The sequence below is a fragment of the Cyrtonyx montezumae genome, unplaced genomic scaffold, assembly GCF_038088225.1.
Source record: "Cyrtonyx montezumae isolate F1298 unplaced genomic scaffold, pur_monq_1.0 scaffold_1, whole genome shotgun sequence".
NCBI lineage: Eukaryota > Metazoa > Chordata > Aves > Galliformes > Odontophoridae > Cyrtonyx > Cyrtonyx montezumae.
This window is the reverse complement of record NW_027071825.1, coordinates 10,131,470-10,151,756: the sequence shown is the minus strand read 5'-3', so window position 1 is coordinate 10,151,756 and position 20,287 is coordinate 10,131,470. Positions and strand designations below refer to the sequence as shown.

At 39.4% G+C, this 20,287-nt stretch overlaps 1 protein-coding gene across 1 annotated transcript; it reads left to right on the top strand.

Moving 5' to 3' along the window:
* The first annotated feature begins 38 nt into the window (after positions 1 to 38).
* On the top strand, positions 39 to 19,213 carry CFAP57 (cilia and flagella associated protein 57). Its single transcript, XM_065746425.1, has 22 exons — positions 39 to 195; positions 273 to 589; positions 1,324 to 1,610; positions 1,746 to 1,953; positions 2,593 to 2,745; positions 3,821 to 3,960; positions 4,281 to 4,446; positions 4,820 to 4,933; positions 5,389 to 5,601; positions 6,170 to 6,343; positions 6,768 to 6,929; positions 7,386 to 7,541; positions 9,519 to 9,612; positions 10,527 to 10,717; positions 11,719 to 11,892; positions 12,611 to 12,769; positions 13,173 to 13,316; positions 14,395 to 14,511; positions 14,931 to 15,065; positions 15,149 to 15,292; positions 18,630 to 18,756; positions 19,014 to 19,213. The coding sequence occupies exons 1-22, from the start codon at positions 39 to 41 to the stop codon at positions 19,211 to 19,213; spliced, it is 3,732 nt and encodes a 1,243-aa protein (XP_065602497.1).
* Positions 19,214 to 20,287: the final 1,074 nt, after the last annotated feature.

The window sequence follows — 20,287 nt, the reverse complement described above, 5'->3', positions numbered from 1 at the left end:
CACTTCCGCACGGTTGCCGCGGCGACGGCGGAAGCGTCATGTGGTCGGTGGCGGCGGAGCCCGCGGCCGTCTTCGGCTGCCGGCCCGCGGTGTCCGGCGGCGTCTGCTTCCTGGAGGAGCGGCTGGTGCTGCACGCCGCGGGGGCGGCCTGCGCGCAGTTCCACACCGAGCAGAGATGGCACAAGTTCATCCCAGGTGGCAGCCCCCGTCCAGCCCCGGGCCGGCCCCGCCGCCCGCGGCCGCCCCCGACCTGACCCCTCTACTCCCCGCAGGCCGCGAGAACAGCCGGGGCGTGCGTGCGCTGGCCGTCAGCCGCAGCCGGAGGTACCTGGCCGTTTCCGAGACGGCGGCGGAGGAGCCGGCCCTGACGGTGTACGAGCTGACGGAGGGGCCGCCGCGGCGCCGGAGGACGTTGACCGCCGCCGAGCTGCCGGCGCGAGAGGCGGTGTCCTTGGCCTTCTCCCCCGACGGCCGGCACCTGGCGGCCGCCACCGGCCCTCCCGAGGTGCACCTCGCCCTGTGGCTATGGGAGAAGCAGCGGCTGCTGGCCGCGGTGCACGTCGAGGCCGCGGGCAGCGGTGTCTGCCAGGTAACGGCCGCTGGGGGTAGCCCAGCAGCAGAAAAGAGCGACTCATTATTCGAAGGGGGCTCATGAGGGGGGACAGAGTGAACAGGCGGTTCTGGGGTACGTCTACAAGCAGAGGTGAACTTGGGGCAAACAGCCAGCTTCGTGAGCTCAGTCCATGGAGAGAGGAGAGTGACTGTGAAGACGAGTGCAGCCTATAGTCACGTTGAGCAGGAAAAGTCATTTCTAGCTCCCCCTGCTGTCCTTCATGTTGGGGATCAGGGCGATTAGCCCACTGGTACACACCCATTTACACAAATTAAAATGCATTACGAGTAAGCTTTGCCTTTCCTGAAATACAGAAATTCTTCCTGACTTTTAAGAATGGCTGGTACTTTTCAAGTAGCTGCTTACCTGGAAAACCTGGTGAAGATATAATTTTACCTTGCTTGATCCTAAAAGGCAGAGATAACCTCCTCTTCCTTATTATACTGTGATTCTGATGGCTTCTTAGTTTAACAGAATTAATGTATCCATAACACCATGCGTCACATTGATATGTACAGTTCTGAAAGGAGGAAAACTGCAATGTGTATTTCTTAGTCTCTTCCACGTTTCTGTGAACCTTTTTTCCCTTGTTTGTTTTCCTGTATCTTATACCTCTCTAGAACAGGTATATCAGGAACATATATGATGTATTTTATTTTCCTGCAGGTGAACATAGCTGTGTAAAATAATTCCTCTCTTTTGTTCCATAGGTGAGCTTTAGTCCTCAAGACAATGCACGGCTTTGTATTACTGGAAATGGCTTTTTTAAACTCTTTAAGTACAGTAAAGGAACTTTGAAGCAGGTGAATTTACAAAAGGGAGAGCCACAAAACTACTTGTGCCATGCATGGCTGTCTGAGGAAGAAATTATATGTGGCACCGCCACAGGCAAACTTCTTCTGTTTGAAACCGGAGAGCTACTCTGGCAGACAGATGTAGAGTACAGGAAACCACCCAAGAAACTAGAAGAAGGTGCAAGAACAAAAGATTATGCGAGGTAAATCTTTGCAAAATACTTGTGCATGAAGATTTGTTGCACACCACTCACTTCCTTCCTGTTCAGTTCATGAATAGATTATGATATTTTTGATGCTGCTAATAAACTTTCTTTTTGGTCCCTTTTATTCTGAAGACTTTATGCGTTTCTTGCTTGCAGTTGTTTTGATGTCCCTTGTGAACCAACCTCTGAAGACAATGATTCACTACAGGATTCTCTGCCTCAAATATCTGCACTTGCATCTTATTCCAAAGGTTTTGCATGTTCGTCTAGCCCAGGGGTTGTTCTTCTGTTTGAGAAGACCGACAAGAAGGAAGTCTACAAGGAGAGTCAAGAAATCTGGGTAGGGGAGAAAAAGCTTTTGCAAGCAATTATGAAGTAGGGTTCTGTTTTTGTGGGCAGGAGGGCTGCTTCTGATTCAGTTATTAACAGTAATTCTTAGCAGTGTTAAAGTACATTATAAGCATGAGCTAAGTGCCCTGGTGATGTAAAAAGGAAGGGATTTGCTAGAGCTCACACTGATAGATGAATCTTTGGAGATGTAGCCTATGTGGTCTGTTGACAAGCAATCTGTTGCAAATAGGCTGCCAGTAATTCAGGTAATATCCACCTGAATGATATAGTACAAGTGGTTATTCTGATATCACAGTTTCCAGGCATTGATACTTTCTAGGTTTTTTTGCTTAATGTCTTTTAGACACCGATTTGCTTTTTAACTTGAATACTTAAGATTACTGCTGAAATATCCTCTAATGCTCAGATGTTAAAGGTACAGGTAGGCTATCTTGAATGCTATTCCCTGCCTGTCAGTACTTTTATGCTGTTTGCCATGTGATTTTTCTTACTGATATTGCATATATGCTTATTAGGGTGATATTTCAGCAAAAGTGTGTGTGTGTGTGTGTGAGTGCAAGAGTGCAAGAGTGCCTACTACTAGAATATGGAGACCTGGAATACCCCATTGGATGCATTTCTTGTGCAGCTTCCTCAGGACCTGTTCACCACTGTGCCAAAGCCGTCAGGGAGACAAGACATTATATGTATATGCTTCAGCCCCTCTGAGGAAGCAATGGTTGTTAGCACAACTAAAAACCAGCTTTACATGTTTACTATGCCCTCCACAGATTTTTTGAAGGTGAGTGCAATCTTTACACATTCCACAGCCAACTTTTCCAGTAGGGGGTGTGTTGTAATGGCACAGACCATTCAGTGTCACTTTCTGTGTTGTGTTCTCATGAAATCTATTAGCTAGGCTTTGGACACTTAAAACACATGTATGAAGTGCTCTGTCTGCTTCTGAGGGCTGTATTTCTGTATTTCAGTAGCCTTTTGTGGAAGCATCTCTCTCTGTACCCCTCTATATGCACACCAGATTCTAGTCAGTATAGCGATAAAGGATACTGCTAAGACCATTTAAGGATGCATGTCACTATCAGACCACTTAAGTAAGGGATTTTTAGTGTAATTGTGATAGTTTATGCTATACTGTAAGATGCAGAAACTTTAATGTAACAGTAAGCTGAAGCAGCCTTGGGAAGCTTGCCTGATTGTAAAACAATAGTTTCTGAAGTTCTAGTTAGAAGTGAAACCCTTTTGTGAAGGACAAAAATAATAAAAAAGTATTTTTGCTTAGAAGGAATTAAATAATACAAATGCAGGAGATGAATGTGTAATGAAATTAAATGAAGTTAAATACTAACCTGCATAAAGTAATACTGAAAAGATATTTATAGGAAAGGGTTTTGCAGTTATGGAATCTTTTTCTGGATGCATTCTAAAATTGTATCAGTGCTTGATATCCAGCATGGAATAGTTAAACATGCTGATTAATTCGCTTATCGTTCAGCAGGCAGTTATTTTTAAATATCTGTCAGCCCACGAGGTCTTAACTGAGTCCTTTCAGGTCCAGTTTCATTTCTTTATCTAACTTGTGTTTATTTAGACAGCTCCAGTTATGTTCTTTCCCTGATGTATGAGAACTGTGGTGCTTACATACTGCCTGCATCACTTTTCCTGATTACAAAGTTAAAATGATTCTAACACTGTTTCAGGGATGCTATTCAGGCAGGAGCAGTGACAGGATTAAGTGGTTCCCTCAAACCTATTTGATTACTGTACACAAAGAGCTATGATAAATTCTTACCTGATTTTCTGCCCACAGGGAAATATTTGTGTGTTGTTTTTTTTTAATATTATCCTTTTTTTTTCAGGAAGAATCAAGTTATTTTGAATATCTACATTTCCCATTACATTCTGCTTCGATCACGGGTCTGGACATCTGTATTCGGAGACCCATTGTTGCTACTTGTTCCCTGGACAAATCTGTTCGTGTCTGGAATTACAAAACAAAGTAGAGTTGTTTTTGTTTGTTACTACCTCTTTCTTTTTTTTTTTTAATTGTGTTTAGCTGTCGGCAGCATCAATTTCATGTGAATAACAGTGTTGTTCTGGTAGAAGTCTTGCATGGTGTGGGATACAAATGGTCTTACTGATAAGCTTTGGGCAGTATGAATATGCAGTGTCTTTAAAATGTAGTGCCAATAGAATCCAAAGCCTTCTCTATTAGCAACGTTTGTGGTAACCTTGTAATGTGTTTTGGAAAAAGAATCTCCAGAAACATTCGCAGGGAGTTTGTACTGTTCCATACTGCACAATGGTTTTCTCTTTCAGCACTCTGGAGCTGTATAAGGAGTTTTGGGAGGAAGCATACACAGTTGCACTTCACCCCACTGGCCTTTTCTGTTTGGTTGGGTTTTCTGACAGACTACGATTTATAAGTCTGCTGTATGACAACATGCATGTTTTCAAGGATTTCCCTATAAGAAAGTGTGGAGAGGTAAGGAATGATGCAAGAATGAGACTGGAGACTTACAGGGAGCAGAGTGGGGAAAATTGTGACAGAAGATAGCATCCTGCCTGACAGATCCTAGTAGGATTTAGGATGTAAAAGCAGAGAGAACATATTTCTGACTATTGGAAAATGAGTCTGGACTGGTGCGTAACTGTGGGTATGGGAACCATTGAAGGATTTTGGTCAGAAATACCAGAGGACTGAATTGTTTAGGGGAAAACACCAGTTATGAAAGTGGTAAGAGGCTGATTATGTCATGATTATGTCATTCAGACATTAGATGATAACACTGGAATGAAACTGTGACTTTTTATATCCACTGCGTCTACACTAATGTGTGGATATTTTCTTTTTGTAGTGCTCATTCAGTAATGGAGGCCATCTTTTTGCTGCAGTTAATGGAAATGTGATTCAAATATATTCCTGCACTACCTTTGAGAATACTAATAATTTAAAAGGACATAATGGGAAGGTTAGTAAACAAATCCTATACACTACAATTCATTAACTTATGAACTAATTCCTAAGATGCATTTAGAAGAGGTAAAGTACAATCTTTGAACAGAAATGGGCCCAAAAATTAGAACCTCAAATGCAAAAGTCAGCTTTCCTACTTAGTGTACGTGTACACTACATGCATCTGAAGAGTCTGTCCTTATGTTGAAGAATGATTTGCAGATAGCTGAACTAGGAAAAAATGTTCCAATAGTAAAGTATGAAAACAAAATGAACTGCTTATTATAGAAATGAGCTTTTTTGTCAGTGTGATCATAAGGTAATTTGTAATGATTTTTTTAATGCTGAAATTCAGTTAGCTGAAAAACAATTACGTTAAGTAAAACCTAGAAATGTGATTCCAAAGTTGTCATGGATTTACCATTAAAATAACTTGTATGTTGTCTCCCTCATATGTTTTGTGTTTGCCAGATATGTGCAGTTAAATGGAGTGCAGATGATTCAAAATGTTTCTCCTGTGACACACATGGTGCTGTGTATGGGTGGAACTTATCAACAGGTAAAAGGGAGACGGAGTGCGTGCTCACATCCTGCGTCTACAACGGTATTGCTCTGTATTCCAAGTCCAAACTCATCTTTGCTGTTGGATCTGATCGAACTCTCAAAGAAATTTCCGAGTCTTCGGTGAGCTGCTAACATATGCTGTGGGATTTTGCTAAGTTCTTTAGGGAGGGTGCTAATGCTTTGGTTTTCTTGTCATCCACTGAACCCAGTTTTGATTTACAGACAGTTTTCTAGTGTTTTTATACCTTTACCATTAAACTTGAGACTTTGTTGTAGTTTTACATCTAATTTTACTTTGATTTGCCTCCAAATCTTCTAATCCAGCAAACAAACTGACTTTGCAATATTGTATCAAATCTTACTCTGAAATATTAGTTCCAGTATTAGACATACCCCTGTAGGCTACATATATATTTTTCTGTCCAGAGCAATGCTAAATTGTATGTAATAAGCATTTCATTATTCAGAAGAGATTGACTTGTGGAACTTGGCTTAAAATTTTAAGTCTGCACATGTCTAATGTTCAATACAATCATTATTGGCTTTACCCTTATAGACACATGGATTCTTGTAACTGCTTTATTTGCTACAGGCAGCAATATGATAACTGCTCATTCAGTAAGTAATTAAATAGCTTTGGAGAACGTAATGCAATGTGGTGTTTTTCTTTGTGGGTTGTTTTTTTTAGATCCAGCATGAAGTGCCTGCTTTTGATGTTGTTTACACTGCAGTAGCTGTTTCTCATTCTGGTGACATGGTATTTGTTGGTACCTCTCTGGGGACAGTACGAGCTATGAAGTACCCATTACCTTTGAGCAGGGAATTCGATGAGTATCAAGCCCACGCAGGTGCTGTTACAAAGGTAACAAGGAATACTTTTTCTTCTTTGCCATGTCAGTTGTACACATCTCATTTAGCACCAACTCTCCTTCCCCTTTCATAATATGTTATAATTAAGGCTGAGCGTGCTTGTGGAGAGTGAAGATTAGGACATTCACAGAAGTCTCAAGAAATAGGCATTTCTGGATAAGCAGGTTTGGGATTAAAAAAAAATAAGTTTTCTGGACCTGGGTGGAATAGGAGTAGAGGATGTTGGGTTATGTTAAAACTTCCACTATAGACTGTGGTGGAAATGACAGAATAAGTGGGTGGGAAGCAAAATATGATATAAAGAAATATGATATAAAAATATAAGATCTTATATAATATATATAAAATATGATATATCAATATATCTGTTCTTCCTTCTCTCTATTATAATCGTTCCACTGTCTTTTCCTTCTAAGATATCTGTAACAAATGATGACCTATTTTTGCTGACCGCCTCAGAAGATGGCTCTATATTCTTCTGGAAGCTATATGATAAGAAAGAAGGGGTACTGAAAAGGGAAAAGGAATTTGAATATGCTAAGGAGGTGTTGATCTTGAAATCTGATATAGAAGAGAAGGTAAGAGGCTCAACCTGTGCATACAAACCATAAGATTCCTAGTTTGCAGTTTGTGACTTACATTTGCAAGTTTGTGACTAGGTGCTCCTGTATGGCCCTTTGTCTAAGAGAACTTGCATGTCTTTCTTCATAAGAAAGGGTTACAGCAAGTAGACGAGTGTTAACATGCAAACAGCATTGTATGAGCAGCAAGCGTAAAAAAGAATTCCAACTTTTCTTTAATACTTTCCCCAGACACTTGTAGGCAGTTTTAATGTGGTGGAGGGGTCAGCTGTATTTTTGTAAACCATCTCATATAATAATAAAGAAACTTGCTTCTGGAACTTGTTAGCCTGTCTTGGTGAAAACTCTCTGCAAAGCCTGTCTTTCAGAAGTAGATACAGCAACCTTAACAAACTGTTGGTGATGGTAAATAATCTCTCTGTTAGAACTATCTTCTCATCCATGTCCTAATAGAATCGAGCAATGCTAGAGCTGCAGATTCGTGTCAAGGAGCTACAGACAGAAAACGACTACCAGTTACGTCTCAAGGACATGAGCTGTTATGAAAAAATAAAGGAATTAGAAGAGACTTTCACTCAGGAAATAGACTCCCTTAAAAACAAACACCAGGTATGATTCATACTGCAGTACCAAATACTAAGTCTTCCCCTTTTGAGAAAAATTCAAGCTTGCATTATGTATGTATGAATACCACAAGGCAGCTGAAGAATGCAACATTCCTTTCCAACAAAGATGTTCCTGATATTTGTAAAGCATGAACCTATTCTTTGGGTGAACTATCCTACAAGTACTGACAGGAAGCAGTAGGCTATCTAGGAGAAAACAACATCAGCATTTTCAGCAATAACTTTTGCCTGAGACCAAGGCTCAGTAAGATCCATCACCCATGGGTAGAAGTGGGGCTGTGCCTTAAAAAGCTCCATCACACGCAACTTGCACCTTCTACAGTTGTTCATTTTCCTGCCTCCTTCTTTATGTTTTGGTTGCTTAGCACTTTCAAGAACACTCAGTGAGGAGTCTTGTATGTTGTGTTTTTTTAAACAATTAAACTGTATCCTCTTATTGGTTTCTCTGCTATAATGAAGGAAGGCTTCCCTGAAAAGCAAAAGCCATAATAATTTCTCCCTGTGTCTTACTTATGTGTCTAGTTATTCTATCAAATGCACACACCACACGGTAGATCTATAATTGCTGTATTTCAGGACCCTATTCAGGATTAGCATACAGGTGGTGCAATTTCACTGTCAGTCAAATGGCTTGAGGTGAGAGATTACACACCAAAAACACCATGATTCAATTCTGTCATCCTTATGTTCTTTTCAAGTTTCACAGTAAATGTTCTCCTATAATATTCTCCTATAAGTGCTATTTGTTAGCATTTATTTTGTTAAGCTGTATGTAGTCCCTTCAAAAAGTATTTGACTGCACATAAAGGATTCCAGAGAGAAAACTTGCCTAGGTACTTATTAGTTTTATTATTCTACGGTCATTTGTCATCAAATGCTCCTGTTATAACTTTCTTGTCTTTTGGCTCTGCAAATGTTCTGATGAGTTTCTGCTCTTGATTTTTTTGTGAAGTTTACTTACTTTGAAGTTTTCTCCAAGTAAGCTCTTAGGCTCTCAGGCTTTTCTTGTTGTTCTTTTGCATTTAAATAAACAGAGTTTTAACCTCTCTATTCTTCCTCACCTGCTCACATCTTACGTATTCATTCCTTTAACTGCATTTTACCTGTGCCAGTTTTCTTCTGCAGTTCTTCAGATCTTTTCAGAATTGTTGTCATCTCAGCTACACTGAAACCTCTTTGGGCTGGTTGATTATAGGCTTGCAAGCAAATGCTTCTGAAAGCAAATAAAAGTTCTATTCAAGCAAGTTGCACTTCCTATACGACAACCAGTGTGTATTAAGATGGAACAAAATGACAATTTCAGCATGGTTGGGACTAACTTCTCTAATTGTTGTGTCCAGTAGGCAAATGGAGTATTCCTGCTGATGCAAAAGCCATATAGTTCTTATACGAAGAAAGTAATGTAAAATGTACCTGTGGTAGTCCCCTCCAAGTTTTCTGAGCATTTTCTCACTCTTTTTTTTTCCAAGTTCTTTGTGCCTTTTTAGAAAATTAAGTTGCAGTGGTAGTAGAACATGCCAAATAAACAGCATTCAAACCTTACTTTCACCTAGTTTTGTCATTCCGTGCAAATGTCAGTGTTTTAGGACTTCAAAGTTGCTCCAAATGAGCAGCTTGAACTTTGATATCTGGACAACACTTTGCAGAACAATGTATTCTCCTCAAGCAGGCACACACAAACATATGGAGGTTTTTGTGGCTCACAAACTTTTCTTGTTAAATTAGAATTATACAATGAACTCCATTTGCAACTTTTCTTTACCTTTCCTTAGTGTTGTAATTTTTCATAGTGACTCCCTGGGACAACTCAGCTTAATAATACATGGCATGCTTTTTCAGTGAGGGATTTCAAACCTCATTCTGTTGTGTATCTGTTCCCCAGCCTTGGTAAAAATACAAAGGATTTAGACACTGCTTTGCTTATTTTCAAACTTCTGTTGTTTCTGTTTTTTTTTCCCAGATTTTACAGGCAGAAAAAGATAATCAGGAACTGCAGCACCAGTTTCAACTATCTGAGCTGATGAATAAACATGCCAAGGAGATGCAAGACCTAGGTTAGGCTATAATAAGTGATTGTAACTAGAGTCTGGAGGAAGTGTATTAGATTCTGTTCTGTATGTGTTCATCACCATGGGCAAGAATACAGAATTTGGACACTGCAAGTAATGCAAAGGAGAGGGATTATTCGAGAGCAAGATAAAAGGAAAAAAGGCATGTGTGTTATATAGGTAGAGCAGGCCAAAAGTTTGTCTAGACCACATTGCATGTGTGAACATAAGATAAAATGTCCATGTGCACATTCTTAGGTGTCCTGTTCCTGAGATTAGTAATTTCCTCAGTTATAGCTCACTGCACAAGACTCGTGGTGCCATACTGTTCAACAACCAAGCTAATCATGTACAGAGCATACAACATGGAAATACCTGGATCCCAGGTTTTTAGTCAATATAAAACAAATAAAAAAAATTAGTACCAAACCTCAAATCCACTCTGTAGCAGTTGTGCTTATACATTCCTGTCATAGCTGGCATTTTCAGGGGAAAGCCTAGATTGACTGTTGTCCATTTTTCATAGTGGCAGAATAGGAGATTTTGGTGTGCATTTTGCACTTACTCAAGCCGAAACATTTTTTTTTCTGTTGCAGTCTTCAGGGATACAGCAATATTCAGAGGCACAACTGAGAAAAGTGAATGGCAGTTTTAGAACAGGCATTATTAATGAACTGATAAAAGTAAAAGGAAGAGCAGGAAACCCAAGAGACAGTTTTCTGATGTAGAATTTTGTATGGCCATAGAGCCTAAAAGCCCTGTATACCCGATAAGGAAAGTAATGTGGTGCTTGTAGTGTAATTTATTGCAACCAGCTGCCAAAAAGACAGTAGAAAACAAGACACTGATAGTAGTAGAAGGATAGAATACATCTCTCTTTTCTATGCATTTTATCAGTTCCATATGTTTCCTGGTTCCAGAATCTGACAGTAACCAGAAACTGTTGATGGAAAATGAGAAATACCAGGACCTGCAAGTAAACTCCCAGAGGATGCAGGAGGAATATGAGAAACAACTGCACAATTTGCAGGAAAGCAAAAGCAGGGCTGTGGAAGAGCTAACAGATTATTATGAGGGTAAACTTAATGAGAAAACTCTTCTGTTGGAGGAGGTATGAAATTTGATTGGCAGTTTGAGTTATTGACTACTTTTATTTCCAGCTGTGATGAAATGATCCCTAGAGGGAAAGTTGACACACTCCATGCAATTTCTAATCTGCCTGTGACCTTGGGGGGGATGTATGTCAACAGACAATAGTAATGAGGAAAATCCCAGCTGAGTTACCAACTTTTGGGGGCTTCATACATTCACAGTAGCGTGGTGAGAAGAACATCCTTGGATATTCTCAGCTTCGCCTCTGTTTCCTCCATCCAAGAATTCCTTTTTATTAATAGGGGTTAGAAGATACTGTAACTGGATAAAGGTTACATCACCTTGTTCTGGTAAAGAGATAACATTTCTAAACTGGCTTCTGTCCACTGAAATCAATGTCACCAAGTCCCTGAGGTTCCTGCCTGCATAATTTGAGGAGGAAACAGGAATACCCTAAGTACTTCAATGAAACTCCTCCACCTGAAAGTCAAAGACTCAGCCAGATAACTGATGCTGGTATAACTAATGTCAATAAATTCCATCAGTGCTACTGTCTGCACCTCTACATTGCAACACCAACTCGGAAAGATCTAAGGAAAAAAATGTGAGATGCAAGTAATGCAGCAACTGATACAAAACTGAGTGTTTATTGTTCTTAGTGGACAAGAAACAGCAATTTAGAAAGGTCTTCTCAAATGATGCCCAGGTTTGCATTTACGAGGATAAGTTTGCTAATTTGGGCTAGGTTTTCAGATATATTTTTTTAAATTTATTTTGTAGTCATCTCAACTTTAAGCATCTGAGTTTTAAGATTTTTTGTGTTTGTCTTAAGTCATTTTTTGAAGTGACTTCAATCCCCTAGGAAGTTGTTACCTTGAATGCTATTGCTGCAATTGAAGCTGGAGAGTTCACTAAATATAGGCCCTCCCGGGATAAATGCAATTGCAGATAAATAATTCTCCTCCTCTTTATTGGTCATCTATTGTTGTCTTCTCTAATGTTTACTTCTCCTATCTGCAGGCAGAGGAGAATATGAGGCAGCAACTTAAAGCACATGAAGAAATTAAGAAACAGATTGAAGAAGACGAAGACCAAGAAATCCAGGAAATCAAAATTAAATATGAGAGACGGCTTGTAGAAGAAAAGGAATCAAATCTGCAGCTGAAAGGAGAAATAGGAGTCATGAGTAAAAGGGTATCTCTTATCCTGTGATAGGATTGAGTCTGCACATGGAGACCTGTTGCCAAAGATTGAATGTGTTTAATGACATGTTAAGACCTATTAACTTATTCTGTAAATACATACACATGACTCAAGTGTTATTTGAAGCTGATACTTGGGCATAATATCCACACACTTTCTGCTTCTGAATACCAGTTCTTCACTGCAGGACAACTCATTTTTTCCATTGCTTTCAATATTCAAACTATTATGGATCAATATTATGGAGATTTCTCAAAGATTTCAGAGTTAATTTTGATCAAGCTAATTAATTTGCAACTGCTTTGTCCTAATCAATATGAAATTGGAGATCTTTGTGCTTCTCTTTTATATGAGACTCTTTCTGTCTGCTCTCCTCATCTCCTTCTTGCTTCCAAAGTCTGTCTGCTAAGATTGTTTTCCCTGCACATGGTTTGTAACTCTCCATTTTTCAGTGAAATGTGCCTCCATGATTTCTCAAAGCCCATCTCACTGTTTTCCCAGCAAAATATATATATATCCATCTGTCCTTGAGTTATTTACTTTTTTCTAGAGAATCCAAAACATTAAACGCCCTTCATGAAGTGATATCAAATATTAAATTAATAGATTAAATGATTTCCTTTATCCTGCAGTGCCTACAAGCTATCTTAGAGTATGATGGTTAAGTGATGCACAACTTGTGAAGTTCTTACTTTGTTTTGCTGTCTAGTTGAACAGCCTACAGAAGGAGCTCAGAGAACGAGACAGTAATATTGAGGAAATTAAACTGGAACAGCAGAATTTGCAAGGCATAATTAAGTCACTGGAGAAAGACATCACAACACTGAATACACAGATTGAGAAGAGAACTAACACTATTCAAGAAAAGGTGAAACTGGACAATTGATTGAGATCATAGTCTCCCTCCCTTATTAAAAGTAATTATTTTAGTAGTACTGCGTTGTGTTAACAACGCATGCCAGAAACTCAGTTTTAACTTCAAGAATTTGCCAAGCCTTTAGTTTGGGACCTCAGTGTTTTAAGCTCTCCTTCAGCAACTCAGTATAGGATGTTGAGTTTCTCATCCCCCATTCCTAGCTTTGTAGGATTATCCATTATCTGTGTTACTTTCTCCCTTGCTTCCCACCCAGTATGTGTGAGATTTGTAACTAAAGTCTAGACTTCCACTAGACCTGTGACTGCTGTTTTTGCCTATGTCATATTCACACTTCATTTTAAGTATCTCAAGAGTGCTGGGTCTGATTCAAGCTTCTGTATATATTTCCCCCCAGGAGAAGGATATATATGACTTAAAAATGAAAAACGAGGAACTGGAAAAGTTTAAGTTTGTACTGGATCACAAAATAGAGCAGTTTAGAAAGCAAATAGAATCACGTGAAAATGACAGCAAAATAATGAAGGAGCAGATCCATGAGGTGAGTAACACTCTAGGTCTCTGCTACTAAACCCTCCAGCTGAATATGAAGATGACCAGGCCAATCTCATGGAGGTTCCTCTGTTCCTTGTCTTCTTTCTAAGACACACAACACTGATTCAATAGTTTTACAGCTAACAAGGATAATTCAATACAATAGGTATTTAATTTTGTATCATGTGGTAACAGCGACCAATACAATTAAGTTCCTGTTTCAGTGTTTTATTTCAGACTGAGTAATATGATTTTTGCTTTAAAATAAATCACCTTATGTGGTTCCTCTGCACATACCTTGTAAAGTCTGTAAGACACTGCCTTTACTGATCTAGAGGAAGAGAGAGAACTCCTCTCAGAAAGTTGCAGATTTATGCAAACACCACCAAATTTAGGAATTTGGGTCATCAACTAATCCCTGGAACCTTCCCTCTGTGTTCATAATTAGCTTGCAGCAAAAGCACTGAAGCAACTTGTGATATAATCTTACTGTGACCTATCCATTGCTAATCACTGACCTGTTTGATTTTGTAGGTCTATTTATTTAGAATGAAAGCCTTTTAAATAAAAGTAAGCTAGTGAACATCTTATATGCATGCCAGACTAGCACGATGAAAGCTTTATCCCTTTTTCTCATGTCAGTAAATGCTGTAACACCCTTGGTGCTTTCTGTGACCATTTTTCTACATAATCACAATTTTTCATACATTTGTTTCTTTTCACTACTTGATGGTTTTTACTGTTGCACTCGCTCTTTCCAGTATTGATTATTAATTTTCACCTAACCCATTTTTATTCACAGGGGAGAGTACAGCCCTAGTCCAACTCAAGGAAATCAAGAGGCATCACATCACTTATACCCATCATTTGAAAGGAGGCTGTTTTTTTTTTTCCCCTCCTGTTTTCTCTATATTCTGGCAGAGGGCAGTGTTGTTCCAAAATTGACTTGTTTTTGTGTCGTATGCAATTCAACATGAAGGGGGTCTACTCCCTCAAGTCTGTTTTTCCAGTCTGATTTTTCCTGTTATGTGTTGTTTTTTCGTGTTTCCACTTAGCTTTGATGTCCTCCCTCTGCTTCCTTTCAGACGGAGAGGGAACTGAAACAATTCCACAAGGAGAACATACAGTTGAAACTAAATATCACGCGATCACAGCAGAAACTCAAAGCAACCAATAATGAGATGCACAAAGAAAGGCAGAAGGTACAGGGTACAGCCACTGTTCCAACAGCCCACAGTCCTGAATAATGAAGTTTGTGGAGGGTGGAACACTGCAGAAGCATTAAGAGCAAAGAGGTTCTTTGGGGGAGCTGTGTAAATGGACCAGGGAACAGGAGAATCTGTAAATCAGGAACAAAAGCAGAAAACTTCTAAGTCAGCAAGCAAATTAGCAAGCTGATGTTAAAAAAGATCAGTTACTTATACACAAGTTCAATCAACACATTCTCTCAGGCTTAACAGCACAATCAGGCAGATACCTAACTGCAGGTGTTTTCAGTATTTTTAAACAACTAAATGCAAGTATATCTTGCTTTCACCTCTTCTGCAAGATTTTCTAGAAAATTGTATCTGTCAGAGCCTACTGTGAGACAAGTAGGAACACATCTATATTACTATTACAGAAGCAAAGCATGGAGGCTATCATCAAACGATTTAAAATGGATCTTCATAATTGTGTGGGCTTCATTCAGGATTATAAGAAACTGAAGGCTGGGATCCATGAGCTCTACATCAAGTACGTGCAGCAATTGGAAATGGTGAGTTAGAGCCTTTGCCTCCTTCTCGTGGATGAATTTTGATAATAGTATGTTTACTGAGGCAAAGCATTGTGCCCTCTCAGGTGGAGATGGAAGAGGTAGACACAGATTTGCAGTACGAGTACATGAGACAACGAGAATACCTTGAAAGAAATTTGGCAGCTTTAAAAAAGAAGGTAGTGAAGGATCAAGAAATCCACCAAGCTGCTTACAGACGCATCATGCAGGTAACAAGCCTTTCATGTTGTTATACAGGAGAAGGTGCACAAAATAGACCTCAGTCACTGTACTGCTATAAATTTTCAGAACTTTGAAACAGTTGTGATTTGCTTCCTTGCCAGGAACTACTAGGGCTTTCAAGTGCTTCTATTCAAGGATAATATTCACTGAGCTACTAGTACTCTACAACTTTCTGAGCAGAAAGAACAAGATCTCTGCCAGAAATTGCTGCTGTTTTGTGGATAGTCTTGTTTGTCTGCCATTTCCCAAGGAGATAGGGTGTAATGCAATGGAAAATACAGTGATAGTAGCAGGGTGGCACAATCCTAGGCTGCAGCAAATGAGAACAAGTGCAGACACAGAAACAAAAGAAGAAACACTGCTTTCTTACCTCCGTAAGGCCTCCAGTAGTCAGGGATCTCCAACAAGATACCCTACCTCCACTGCCAGCCCTTAAATGAGGTCTGGGAAGGAGTGGATCGTGGCTCCACCCCTTCCAGTCACTCAGGTGCAGGGTATGCACCTGAGCTCCCCTTGGGTTGGTCCTGCCTTCCCACCAGGTGCTCCAACACTGTTTCAGGCTGTGACTTAGTATTTCTGCTACACAAGGCATCTCTGCTACTTGGATTTTTTGAAGTAATTTATGGACTTACTTTACTTCAAACAGTATTTATCATTGTTGTCATCGTCAATTTGCATGTTAGAACCAAGCTGCACTTACTATGTTGCACTGTTTAGAAAGTAATTTTGGAGAAAGAAAAGGTACTGTCTTTATTTGGTTGCATAGGTCCATTCTTACTGCTCTGAATTCAGAAGGACTTTCCGTTGTTCTCATCCAGATTTTCCAAGGAAGCTCAGAAACGTGCAATTATTATGCCTATTCATATCAAGATCTCTTGCTCAGAATCTTTGTTCCTCACAATGCAAAATAAACTTATGACAGCTGAGGCCAAAGATCCAGTTTGTTTTCATCTGAAAATGAAAGGATATGGAGCCCCACAGTGAACATCCTGGGAGGACAGCACTTTCAGTCTCTTCTTAACATAGTCTCCTTCTGCTCAGTCAGCATTTCCTTTTCCCCTCACTTTTCTTCATTGTTAAATTATTACTCTTCCTCAGGATCTCTAGACCTCAGTCCTCATGTAAATAATCTGTAAATTGTTATTTATCCATAGTGCCCCTTCAGGCCTGTGCAGAAGCAGTCTTCTTCCTTGGCCTTATTTTAATATATATATATATATTTATTCCTGTGAATTTGATGTTTCCTTTTGGCACAAAACAGGATGGCTTCAGAAAAGAACCTGAAGAATTTTCTTGCTGGAATAGGGTGACAGATGGTGCTTATAATGATAATACTCAGTGTCTTGGACCAGTAAGCCTAATGTGAGATGATGATTAAAACTAAATTAATAAAACATCTGGAAGATGAAGGTATCAAAGATTCTAACCAGCCTGGTTTCTTCAAAGAAAAAGCAGTTCTCTGAAGTCTAGTAGATTAATGAGACTTTACAGCCAGGAGGAATTATCGTGGTCTTCCAGACCATCACAGGAGGCTTTAAAAACTAGTTTAGACAAACTTTTGATAGAGCTTGCTTTGAACAAGTAACTGACATCTTGATGGCCTTCTAGCTCTGTATTTCTATTATTCCTCAGTTGTGCTTACATCTTCAGAGCTGTGCATTCCTCTTTGAGTGACTGTTCATAGGTACATTCCATTAATAACTGCTGCAACAGATGATTGGAACTGTCAAAACAATTTTAATTGTTCTTACCAATAGACAGTTGCCTGCTGCTGGACTGGTAGTTTTCCCTCCAACCTCCTGTATTTGTAATGATTCCCTTTGATCACATGGATACATAAGAACAGACATACTAAAAACCTTGAAGTAACACTGCTTGAATTGAAGCATCTGTAGGATCATCTTTTCCATCACGTCATCCCTGTCTCTGGCAGTCAGCACTATAGGGTCTTACTAGGCCAATGATTGTGTCCAGGCATCATATGCAGTTTCAGGTGGTCTCATCCTCCATGCACTTGATCAATCCCTTTTCTGAAATGATGTTTTTCTGAAAAGATAAGTTTTGATATCATGCCTCTTCAGAAGAATAGTATCATTATTAACCAACACCCTTTCTAGCACCCAACAAGCCATTTCTAAGTAGCTCACATTACCTTATACAGGACACTATGTACTTTGCTAATAAGCCAAAAGGAACATCTTAACTGATAGCAGCATCAAGTTCTGGGATAAACACATAGCAGTTAAATTTCATCTGTGTTTTAAACTTGAATTAAACAAAAAAGAATCTAAAAAATATTAAGGCTTCAGATCAGACTGCATAAGCTCAGCAACTCATGCTGCATTTATTGTCCAATACAACCCCTTGCAAGGACAACTGTTCCTGCCCAAGTTCACACCTTCACACATTCCACAATCTGCCTCTGAGTATTTCCCTGTCTTTGTTAGAGTAAAACGTAGAATTCCATTCTTGCTGAATTAGAAAATAAATATTTAATTAGTGGTTCTCCTGTTTCTGAATCAAGCAACAGTTTTATCATCTTTCACTAGTATTAGCCCATATTGCCTTTGCTGAAGACTTTGAAGCTGTCAATATAGTGTGTGAAAGAAAACCATATTACATTAATTTGTACTTTTACAACACCTTCAAGAAGATGCTTCGTGGTAGGCTGTTAAAAAGAATTAGAGGATTGAACTTTTATAGGTTGAAAGCTGATTGAAAAAAGGAACAAAGAAATGATTAAAAAAAGAACAAAAATACATGGCCAACTTTTTCTCATAACAAAATGTTAGCAGTAGGTGTCTCAAGTTTCCATATGTATTATATGCCATATGCATATATGCTTTATGTATTTAATAATGTGGAAAGGGAGTTGGAAAGTGATGTCAGTCAGAACTAATGAAAAGATCTTTGAAGATCTGCAAGGAGATAATGATAATTTAAGTGAATAGATATGTGGTGTAAAGGTGAAAAGCCAAATAATGCAGAGTGAAGGAAGAAATGGGAATTCTACATCTTAATTCTGAATTAATTGGATCAATCCCAGAGCAGGACTCAAGCTTCTCTGTGGAACAGCAAGGAAGATGATGTCTCAGAATGCAGCTGCAGTCAGAAAAGCAAAACAAATATTAGCTTCTTGAGCTTATGTAATTAAAATTCTGTCATGTTTTATCTGAAATATGTAAAGCACTGATAGCTCTAGCTCCACAAGTATATAGTATCTTCTGCTTGTTGATTTTACACTGCCCTGTTTCCTTTCCAAGGACATGTTGCTGAGCCAGATAGTACCTGTCCTTTTCCTCATAGAGTATATTGGTTTTGCAGGAAAATGTGAGTCTGATTAAGGAAATTAATGACTTGAGACAAGAACTGACAGTGGCTTGTAGTCAGGTACATGACCTCAAGTCAGCACTAAGATTAACCAAGAGGAAGCAAGCAATTCAAGACATGGGTGAGTAATGCTTCATGTGCGCCTGCATACTGTCAAGAGTTCATTCCAGGAGCTCTCTTTGACCTTAGTGAACAATTCTGTTATTATCTTTGTATTGTTCCAGCTTGTCTGCCTGATGGTACCTATAACTTCTGGTGAACATGCAAAATACTACTGCTTAGTTGTTCTCCTTCAGTGCTGAAAGATGCCTTTCTTTGCTTATTCCAAAGAACTGTGAGCTAGACCTTTACTCTGTCCTCTCTGATTTTATCTTCTAGCTCCCTCCAGTGAAATGCTGTCAAGCCCAGCTGTGCTAAGGTTGAATGCACAAAAGGAAAATGAGAAAATCATAGAAATGCAGATGCTTGAAATCCAACAGCTACGAGACCAAATCCAAGAGAAGGAGCAAAGCCTTAAAGTTCTGCCCCTGTTACATGGGCATAATCTGGAAAGAAGCCACAAGACACATCAGCACTGACTGGGTCCAAGGATACCTCATTCATTCCTGTAGCACTCACTGCTCAGAACACGAGGCACCAACATTTCATCCCTCCTCCTTTCCTGTAATCTGCCTTTTCCATGAGAACCTATCTCTCCCTGAAGAATGCGTGTTCTGAAGTCTTTCTTCTGTCAAGGATCCAAGAGAAAAAAGTAATACATTTGTGCTAGTGCAAGATTGATCTTTGTGCCTTTGTGTTTGGGCTGGTACACGCCCTTCTCTTGAAAAAATAATGAGTCCTAGTTCAGAATTGCTAGTCAACTCTGTAAACCTTGTCTGCTAGAATTTTAATTTGATGTCATTGTGCTGCAAAAACCAATACTGTCCTTCATTTTTCCAGTACTGAAGTGCCTATATCCATACAGAGGGCTGCCCGTACTTAAGACAGATGTCACTGCTATTCCAAGGAGGTATCCAGTCACTGACTGAAAGTCAGATACCTTGTGAAAGAAATCCTTGGCTAGTGATCAAGCACTCCCAAGCTGCAGCCTTGCTCAAGGCCTTGCTTCATTTCAAGAGATGTGTTGTTCCATTACAGACATTTCAGCAAGATTCCAAAATCTGCAATAAAGTCCAAATCTTATGTATGTCATAGCTCATATACACATTAGATAATGAATCTTTGCTTTTTCCCATAATCTGCAACCACTTTAGTTCAAGTCTGCAATGAAATTCTCCTAAAATGTCACTTTTCAAAATATTTACATATCAAAAACAAACAAACAAACAAAAACAAGGAGACCTTTCTCAGATAATCAGGGAAAAAAGGAAGTTTTCAATTTCTGGCTCTTAGTGTTCGATAGGTACTTGCCTCACTGAGGAAAACTGCACATGCATCAGAAATTTGTAGCTACTTCATGAACATGGGAACTATACGGTGTTATACCAGCCAGAACCTTGTTTCTGTTTCCTATCCTGAACTGCGGAGAAGTGACAAGTGCTTTCTAAATACTAGTGATAATATTACACAGAAGATCATGGTATCAAAGCTGGATAACACATAACCTTTAGAGATACAAGACTCTTCCACTATGATAAAACAGATGGTTCTGT